Source organism: Echinops telfairi, unplaced genomic scaffold (assembly GCF_000313985.2).
Source record: "Echinops telfairi isolate 266 unplaced genomic scaffold, ASM31398v2 ScPeMD7_47;HRSCAF=170, whole genome shotgun sequence".
NCBI classification, from domain to species: Eukaryota; Metazoa; Chordata; class Mammalia; order Afrosoricida; family Tenrecidae; genus Echinops; species Echinops telfairi.
The window spans coordinates 609,275-619,744 of record NW_022103945.1 but is presented as its reverse complement, the minus strand read 5'-3'; the positions used below and the strand labels follow the sequence as shown (position 1 = coordinate 619,744).

Sequence of the window (10,470 nt, the reverse complement as noted above, 5' to 3'; positions counted from 1 at the left end):
GGGGGGGTAATGGACGCCGGTGACCAGGATCTGGGAGGTCCCGGAGTTCTCTGGCTGGAAGCCGGGCTGTGGGAAATCCATCCCTGCCCTAGGCAGCGGCCGGTACCTGTTGGTGTGGAAGCGGTGGAGTGGGTCGGTGCGATGGCAGGAGGACAGCTGGCAGCCGAAGTCACTGATGTCCAGGCAGCCGGGCTCCTCGCTCAGGCAGGTGCCCACCCCGCGAGGGGGTCCCAGGAGTGGGAAGGGCTCCTCGGGGGTGAGGAACTTCTCGTACGGAGCGGTGGCCGACGCCTCGTCGGACATGGTTGGAGAGAGCCTGGCCCGGGATTGCTCTGTGGCTTGGAGAGGCACCCGCGCTGGTCCCTGCCCCCACTCTAACCTGTCCGCCGCCGCCGGGGTGTGCCCGCCTCAGCTCACCGGCAGGCTGCCCGCCGCTGCCCAGAGTGCGGGCCAAACGAGGACACTGCTCCAGGTCACCACGACCTGCCGGCTCCCCAGTGGGCGCCCCAGTGGCCTCAGCAGCTGCCTAGACCGCCACTGTCACCGCCACTGCCATCGCCACCGCCACCGCGCCGTCTCCGACAGTTCTGGCCCAGCCCAGTCCGCGCAGCGACACCGCCATCTGGCCCGGCCCGGCCCGCCCCGCCCCACCCACTGCGCTCGCAGCTCACGGAGGCTGCAGTCCAGCCGGTGCCCGCCGGGAGCGGAAGGGCAGCGGGAAGCCGCACCCCGTGCCCCCTGCCGGAGCGGAGGAGGAACTGAACCTTCCACTCCACTCGTCCGCGGCCCGCCTCGGCCCTGAGCCGGCCTCCCCGCCCTTCCCCGCCTTCCACGCCTCAAAGCTGAGATTCTGGGCGCTGGAAAGGCCCGTCGATTCTGGCTAACCTCCTGCTCCGCCGTTCCACCCGCGCTTAATTACTAAACCGAAACCCGAAGCCAGGAGAAAAGTAACGTAGCCAAGGTCACACTGCGGATGCGGGAGAAACAATTCTGATGCCCTGGCTCCCAGCATACTTGATCCCCCTGTGTCCATTCAACAAGTATTTCCTGGGTGACTGTGGTGTGGCTGCCCAATACTGTGCAATGAGCTACTATGCGGGGAAAGGACATATATTGTAAGGAGCCCTGATGACACAGTGGGTTACATACTGGGCCGCTAAACGCATTCCCTATAGTAAGAGAAGGAAACGTTTTGTTATGCCAAAAGCCATTTGAGTAATCTCTGGTGGCTTAATGGTTTCCCCGCTGGGCTGCGATATGCAAGGTCAGCAGTTCTACTCCCTTAAAGATTTGCACTCTCACAAACTCACAGGGGCAGCTCTACTCTGTCCTATAGTGTTGTGATGAGTAGGCATCAACTCAATGGCAGTGAACTTGGTTTTTGGATTTACCAAACATTTAATTAATAGCGTTGGGGTACTAACTATAGGGTCCGCCTTTCAAAACCACCAGCTACTCTGCGGGAGACAGACTAGGCTTTCTACTGTAAAGAATTGCAGTTTTCAAGTAGCAAAACCAGGTGGGTAAAGGGAAGGTGCGGGGAGGAAGGGGGAACTGATCACAATGATCTACATATAACCCCCTCCCAGGGGGACAAACAACAAAAAAGTGGATGAAGGGAAACATGGGTCAGTGTAAGACATGAAAAATAGTAATAATTTATCAATTATCAAGGGTAAGGGAGGGAGGGGGGAAATGAGAAGCTGATACCAAGGGCTCAAGTAGAAAGTGTTTTGAAAATTATGATGGTAACAAATGTACAAACGTGCTTGATACAATAGATGTATGTATGGATTGTGATAAGAGTTGTATGAGCCCCTGATAAAATGATTTTAAATAAAACGAATTATAGTTTTCAATGGCACTGATTTACACAAGTAGAAGTTGTGGAATTGGGGAATGTACTTTTGTGTATATTTTTGCCACAATTAGGGAAAAATAATTACATGGATAACAATGACTACAGGGAAGAAGAAAATGTCTAGAATTGAATATGATGACAATTGTACAACTCTTCTTGATATGACTGAATTATTGAATTGTATGACATGTGGACAAAGTCCTAATAAAACTGTTAAAAAAAAGAAATGCTGTCTTGGAAACTCACACAGGCAGTTCTATTCTATCCTGTAGGGTTGCAATGTGTTGGCATCAACCCGATGGCACTGAGTTTGCTTTGGTTTGGAATGTGATGCTTCTCTTTGGTGAGACATGTGATGTCAGCGGACATTGATGATTTCATAGGTCAAATATGGCCAAGGGCTGCACACTCCCCACCTCTGCAAAGATATACAGTCTCCTAACGAGCAGTTCTGCTCTGCCCAACAAAGTGGCTCTGAATCAATTACATAATAACAGTGGATTTTGTAAGATTGTGCAGTGGTGCCACTAGGGTCGGTGTCACCCAGGGCAGTAGCTCATGATGTCAACCTCCTACCCACAAAGAACCTGCTCCAGGACCAGATCATACAGAATCCTTCGTAATGTTTATTATCAAATTCAATCATAGGATATGTGTTATAGTTGCAAATTGCTTAAATATATTCTTCCAAAAGCCAAACTCAGTTTGCCATCGAGTCAATTCTCACTCATAGACACCCTATAGGACAGACTCGAACTGCCCCTATGTATGTTCCTATTGTAACCTGTTACACCTCATCTTTCTCCGATGGAACCGCCAGTGACTTCTAACTGCCGACCTCGTGGTTTGCAGTGCAACATAGAATCCAGGGCTTCTGTTGTATTTCTTAGGTTATATTAATACTGTACTCATACAAAATTGTTATCTAAAATCTTTCCACATTGAATTACAGCATTGTTAGTTACTTTAATTACTTCTTTATTTTCAAAACAAGTTATAGGTTCATGTTTATAATTTGAGGAGACCTCATGGTGTAGTGAGTTATACGTTGGGCCATTAAGTGCAACCTCAGCAATTTGAAATCACCAGCCACTCCTCAGGAAAAAGATGAGGTTTCCTACTCTTTTGTGGGCGTATCTGCATGTGGGCAGACCCGCCTAGAGATGGATAGAGGAGTGCTGTCTCGGTTCCTAAGACCATCAGAAATATATGTTTTCCGATGGTCTTAGGTGACCCCTGTGAAAGGGTCCTTTGACACCCCCCCAAAGGGGGCGCGACCAACAGGTTGAGAACTGCTGTCTTAACCCCATCACCACCACTACTGTACCCCCTCCCTCCGAAACTCTTATTCTACTTGTTGTCTTTATAGGGTCATCAATCCTGGGTTTAAACCAGCAATTCTTTACAATAAATGTTTAGCCTTATGAATAAGTTCATTATTCTGAACCTTGAGAAAAGCACAGAATTTAAAGGAGGTAGAAAGAATAGAAGGCATTCCAAGGGAAAGAAAGCAGTAAGAAGAAAGGGAAGAGTTGCCACACAAATAAGCCCCCCTGGATCTTACCCTGGTACCTCACCCTGACAAATTGTCAATGGTGTGCGGGTCAACTTTTCAACCACTCCTTCAAAATGTATATATTACTTTACTTCACTTACTTGGCTACTTAACTTGAGTAGGGTTGTCTCTTGTTTTTATTACTATTATTTAGTCCATTTTTTTGTTCAAGATGTACAGTTGGACCTACTCATGCATTTTCACTGGCCACTGTGGGGGTGGTGGGGGAGGGTGTCTCCGCCCTTGGTGTTCCTGGTGCCATTCCTTGAGCTCTGTGTTTTGAAACCAGCTTGATATGTCCTTTACTACGCGGCTCCAGCGGGCGGCCCTGGCCACGGAACTGTGAATATTCAGTCTCACAGAAACGACTGCTGGAGTGATAAGCTTATCATAGGGAACGTCTGTAACAGAGCTTGTCATATGTGGCTTTGTCAAGCAAGACCTAGTTATTGAGCTTGTGCCGACTTTGCCTTTAGACCACTCTTCTTCTTCGCCTTGCCTCCAGATTGATTGACTGGGTCTTCGTCTTTCTTGGCTGACTTTCCAGCATCCTTCGTCTTGTCCTTGGGTGGCCTCATGAAGAAGCTCTGAGAGCAGCTATCCCTACAGCAACCTCGCTAACATGTCAGAACTCTTTGGTCATTTAGATCGCAAGAAAGTAGGTGGCTTTCTCAATCCTCAGGGGCCTGGAGCTATGAGAGTGAAGGGGCATGGCTTCATCCCCCACAAAGAAGAAACTAAAATTTCCAAATGAAACAGAAGCCAAGTGCTACAGAATAATATAGGTATTCAGGTAATAATACCAGAAACTACTAATAAGAAGCCAACAAGAGTCGACTTGACAGGTCGCTGAATTAGGGGTAAAGGGGGTTATATCCCCAAATGCCTACTTTAAACGAAAATTCGCTGTCCAGGCCACCATAAAGTGGTTGCAGGGAAGTCAGGCACCCATCAGACACCTATGAGAAAACACCTACACAGCAGTGAGGTGACATCGCACAGGTGCAACTGAGCTCAGCCAATAAGGTTGGTCACTACCATCAACCACGCCCCCTCCGGTAATTCCAGGGGGGAATAAAGGCAGGGCCCAAAGTCCTGCTTGTTCTCTTGGCCTCTGGAGATTTCCTACATGCTCTGTACTTTTTGAGACTGGAATCCCTGAAACTTTCCTTTTCCTCATAAAAGTCACTTGAAAAGGGCTTCTGCGGGCGTGAATTCTTTCAGCACTGCAAAGCACGAACTGAGGTATATGACCCCAGTACATTGTACTGAAATACATGTCCATTTACATATAATAAGTGAGTGCTGTGAGTGTCTGGGGACACAGTCTTTGAATTTTCTATACCTATGTTTTTCTTTTGTGTTTAAGGCATATTCTGAAACACCCGAATGAGTTATAACTACCTGTTGCCATATACTTTAGAACTGCCTATAAATGAACATTGTTTTGCACACAATTTGGAAATTTGCTTTGGTGCTAAATTTGTAGAAAAGCTTTGTTAACATAGAATTTATAGTTTTGTTTACATTTCATTAATGTTATAAAGGAAAAAAAAGAATTTAGGCAAATACATGGGGAATGTGTTTCCTTTAAAGAGGGCCCTCCATATATTTTGCAATCGCAAAACACTGATACAGAAACTGGCAGTAGTAATACATAGTGTTTATAAAGTTTACTTAAATATATGCCTGTGGTTGTTAGGTCGATTTTCAACTCATGGAAACCTCAGGTGATATTGTCTTGTAGACCAGGGGTCGGTAAACTATGGCTCTCCAGCCCTATGCGGCTCTTTTGGTATGTCCATGTGGCTCTGAAGTAATATTGAAAATGAAAATAAAACTGTTATTCAGATAATGATGATTTCATTTGCTTGTAAAAATGCACTTATGGCTCTTGATTTTAGAGTTATTGTGAGGGACAGGATTGGTTCTTTCATCTCAAAAGTTTGCTGAGCCCTGCTCTAGACTATAATCTTTAGGCGAGTAGATTTTTAAGTCTTCCTCAAGTAGAGCTGTTGGGAGAGTTCAAACTCTGACCTTTTGGTTAGCAGCCAAGAGTTTAACCATTGCACCAACAAACCCCCAAGCCAAACCCATTGTCTGTCTCCTAGAGACCCAAAAAGGTAATATAGAATTTCCCATAGGGTTTCCAAGGCGGTAAATCTTTACAAAAACAGAATGCCTCATCTTTCTCCTGAAGAGCAGCTGGGTTATTCTTTTTGCCGGGTTATGACCTTTTGGGTTGCTACCCCTCAAGTGCTTAACCCATTGCACCACCAGGGCATTGTAATTCTAGGAAAGTGTGTATACTAGAATGTCTCACTACCATCGAGTCCATTAGTCCATTCTGACTCTTGGTGATCCTATAGGAAGGGTAGAACTGCTCCTGTGAGTTTAACGAGGGCAAAAGGCCCCATCTTACTCCCAGGGAGTGACTGGTGATTTTGAACTTCATTCAGATCTTGTGGATCACAGCCCAACATGCAACCACTACACCACCAGGGCTCCACTGGACAGTGGAAGGTATATGTAGTAACCCAGTTTAGCTTGAAGAACTCCATTTTGTTAAAATTGCCATCTTGTATGATCTCAACCTTGCTATCCATAGTCCCTCCCAATAACCTCCTAGACTCTGACTCATCGACAAATACTCTTGGCAGATAAGCCCCTCCAGACCTTCTGCCAGACTTTGACCCACTCAGTTGATGTCTCCCTAATCCCTCCCGATAACCTGTCTGCTAGATAAGCAAGACAGTAAATCCTGACAGACCCTGACTCATCTGAAGGTGTCCTCTCCTTACCCCCTCCCAATGTCCTTCCTAACTACCAAATGTTCCCTCCCAATCTAGCTGCCTGGTTGAGCAGGGTCAAGAGTGTTTTTCCATGTGCAAGCACCTTCTCTGTGTGTCTTTAAAACACCACTCTTCAGCATTCTTTTATAAGGCCCACTTACCCCTGGCTGAACGGCCCACCTGAAAAATTCCAGATAGATTCCTCCTCTCAAAATACTTTCTTTTTTGACACATAAGAAAGCACTCATTCTTTTATCATAGAAGGCAATATCCACAAGTTCCAGGGACAAAGAAGTGGATGGATATTTGGGGGATCATCATCCAATCCTTTATACTGACATGGTCTAAATCACGTGCTAGTTTCTGAACCATAAACTCAAGTCCAAACTCACTGACATCAAGTCCATTCTGATCCATAGGGATAGACGGGATAAACTGTCTCTGTGGGTTTCCACGACAATCAATGTTCACAAAATCTAGAAAGCCTCATCATTCTTCCACAGAGTGACTGGTGGTTTCCCACTCCTGACCTTGCTGTTAGCAGTCCAATGCATGTTGTTGGTAGATGCCATCAAATTAGTTATGACACAACAGAATGAAACACTGTTTAGTCCTTTGCTATCCTCACAATTGTTCCCATTGTTGTTATTGCCCTGGTGTCAATCCATCTCCTTGAGGGGCTTCCCCTCTTTCGCTGCTCCTTCACTTTACCCAAATAATAGCCTTCTCCACGAACTGGTCTCTCTTGACAACATGTCTGAAGTATGTAAGACCAAGTCTCACCATCCTTGCCTCGAAGGAAGCACTCTGGCTGTACTTCTTCCAAGACAGATCAGTTTGTTGTTTTAGCAGTTCATGGTATTTTCAAATTTTGTCTTCAGCACCACAATTCAAATGCATGGATTCTTCTTCAGTCTTCTTTATTTACTGTCCAACTTTCACATGCATGTGAGGCCATGGAAAATACTTTGGCTTGGTTCAAGTGCACGGTAGTTCACACAGGGACATCCTTGCCTTTTGACACTCTAAAGAGGTCTTGTGTAGCAAATTTAACTAATGTTTTTATCTCTTAAATGCTGCTTCCACAAGCATTGATTGTGGACCCAAGCAAAATAAAATCCTTCACAACTTCAACCTTTTCCCCATTTGTCATGATGTTACCTATTGGCCCACTTATGAGATTTTGGTCTTCTTTTCATTGAGGTGGAAAACATAGAGATGGCTCTAATCCTTGGTTTTATTAACAAGTGCTTCAAGTCCTCCTTGCTTTCAGCAAACAATATTGTGTCATCTACATATCACAGATTGTTAATAAGCCTTCCTCCAATCCTGATGACACAATCTTCGTATAATCAGCTTCTCAGATACAGATTGAATACATATACTGAGATGAAACAACCCTGTCATACACCTTTCCTGATTTTTAAACCATTCAGTTTTCCCTTGTTCCAGTCCCACAACTGCCTCTTGATCCATGTACAAGTTCTACATGAACACAGTGAATTGTTCAGGAATTCCCATTCTTGTCAAGGTCATCCATAGCTTATTATGATCCACACAGTCAAATTTCTTAGCATCGTTAATAAAACACACATAAACATCTTTCTGATATTCTCTGCGTCCAGCCATGATCCATCTGACAACAGCAATGATAGCCCTTGTCCATGTGCTCTTCTGAATCGGCCTGAATTCCTGGCAGTTCCCTGTCAATGTGCTATTGTAACTGGTGTTGAATGATTTTAAATAAAATTTTACTTAAGAAGTTTTTGCTAAGATTTTTCTTCTGAAAAAAAAGTGTACTATGAAAGTTCCACCCAGCAGTTTTTTCCCTCCCATTTGTGTGTGTGTGTGTGTGGGGATATCCCTCATAAAATGGAAATTAAAATAATTAATATACCATATATAACATCCTGAACATTGTCTTAACTACTATTTCTACACTTCTGCAATACTGTTGTTAAGGTTTATAATGATGATCTGATATTGCTTCTGAATCATAGCAGAATTATTAAACGAGGATATATTTTTTGTTCTCTGAAAACTGATGGACTAGTCAATTTCACACTACACCCAGATTAACCAGAGCAAACTTATCAAGGATCTAAACCTTGGGCTCATTCTCTCACCATCTTCAATAAAATATTCATATTTGGTAATGAGAAGGAATTCCAGTGGAGAACAAATAAGTAAACCTTTACTTCTAAGTGTGGTCTGTTGGTAGTATCAAAAGAGCAGATGTTAGGAATAGGCCTGGCCTCATTTCAAAAAAAAACCATACTTCTCATGGTGTTTTTAGTGAAGTTTTATATTATGGTTTAGCTTCTTACTCAGCACTTCTACACAGAATTTTCCGTGACAATGGCTACCTCCTTCACAATATGCGAGCCTTCTCATCATTGCCATTTTGGATGTTCAGTTTCCATTCATCCCATTTCCCTGTCCCTTACGTTCTCACCTTTTTGATGAGTTTGCTTCCTTAGTTTACTGTGTATTTCCTTCACCAACAAAACTTAGGGTTATTTTGTGTAATCTTCCTAGAACCTAGAGAGAAAAGATTCTGTGCTTTGCCAGAATAATTTTCTGTGCTTTCTTACACTGACTTTATTATACTGATTATTTAAGAAAGAAAAACTTTCTCACTTATAAAAAGCAAGGTGCCTTATTATCATGTTACTTTAGGTTTATTTTTAAATGTGTTACTATCGGTTTCAAATGTGTAGCTACATACTGTTTCTCCAAAACCAAATATAAACTGTCATCAAGTGGATAATGACACATAGTGACTCTATAGGATGGAGTAGAATGGCCCTTTGAGTTTCCAAGACTGTAAACCTTGATGGAGGCAGACTGGCATACTTTCTCCTGTGGAGTAGCTGGTGTGTTCAAACCACTAACCTACTGATTAGCAGCTGTTAAGTTTATCCATGGCACTACCAAGGCTCCTAAATTGTTTCTCAGTCCCTCACAATTGGAAGTTGTAAAAAATGAAATGGAACACATAAAGACTGATATACTAGGCACTAGTGAGCTGAAATGGGCTGGTATTGACCATTTTGAATCCAAAAATCATATGATTTACTATGATGGAAATAGTACACTCAAAGGAATAGGGTGGCATTCATTGTCAAAAAGAACATTACAAAATCCATCAAGAAATACAATGCTGCTGTGATAGGATTATGGCTATCTGCCTTCAAGGAAATCCAGTCAATACAACAACTATTCCAACGTTTGTAGCAGCCAAAAAAGCTAGTGATGTAGACACATACCAGAGGTACTCTGCAGAATCCAGCCCAGGAGAGTTGCTTAGAGGGAACTTTAACACAACTAGAATGCAGGAGGAGCATCATAAAGATAAGTAGGCACAGACCCACAGGATTTTGAGGGGCTCGGGGCTTTTGGCTTACCTCTGTGGAAGCCGGCAGGGGCTTGACCTTGGCCCTGTGACTGTCTGCAGGAGCAGGGACCATTTGGAGCCCATAGGAGGATTTGGGTTCCACACAGCCACAGTTTATCCCTGCCAGCCTCATGGCAGGGACTGGACCCTTGCAGCTCCATGGGCAGAGATCGGGTTTCAGCTACTTTGTAGCTATTGTTTACATCTCTTCTCTCGGTTCTCCCACAGTCTGGGAGGCCTGCGCAGGGGCTTTTTCTTGGCACAGCCACAACTTGCTACCGCCGCCTCGGGGCAGGGGCTAAACCCTCGCAACTCCACAGATAGGGATCTGCGATAGATCGGGGTCCAGCTACAGTGTTGCTTCTGTTTACATCTCTGCCCTCTGTCCGCCCGCCCCCGCCCTTGCCACGGTCTTTGAGGGATGCTCAGGGGCTTTTTCTCAGCTCAAGTACAGCAACTGCGGCTTGCCGACACTGCCTCAGGGTAGGGACTAAACTCTCACGTCTCCACTGATGGGGAGTGGGACTCAGCTACACAGTTACTTTTCTTTCCCTCTCTCCCCTATATTCCTCCCCGCTCCCCCCCGCACAGTCTAAACGGTCTTACTTCTTAATTTTTTTTCTTTCCCCTCTGTCTCTTTCCTGTTCTCTCACACTCTGCTGCTGACCTCCAGATCACTCCCAGTAGCCTAGGGTACTTACACCTGTACCACACCCAGCTAGCTTAGCTCCACCCTGTGTAGCTAGCCGGACCCTGCGTAGCTAGCCCAAGGCTAGGGAAAGCCCTGCTTCCCCTCCAGGGGATATTCCGCCCAACCACTCACCAGGGAATTCCTGCCTGTATACCTGGGGGCATAAGGCAGCTC

The 10,470-nt window shown here is 44.9% G+C and overlaps 1 protein-coding gene across 2 annotated transcripts in view; it reads right to left on the bottom strand.

Annotated features, from left to right (window-relative positions):
• FAM199X (family with sequence similarity 199, X-linked) overlaps positions 1–504 on the bottom strand; it is a 26,234-nt gene extending 25,730 nt beyond the window's left edge. For both annotated transcript variants that reach the window (XM_004717729.2, XM_045290656.1), the window contains exon 1: positions 107–504. In XM_004717729.2, the coding sequence (XP_004717786.1) occupies positions 107–303 (197 nt within the window). In that variant the 5' untranslated portion in view covers positions 304–504. The remainder of the gene's footprint in view (positions 1–106) is intronic.
• Positions 505–10,470: the final 9,966 nt, after the last annotated feature.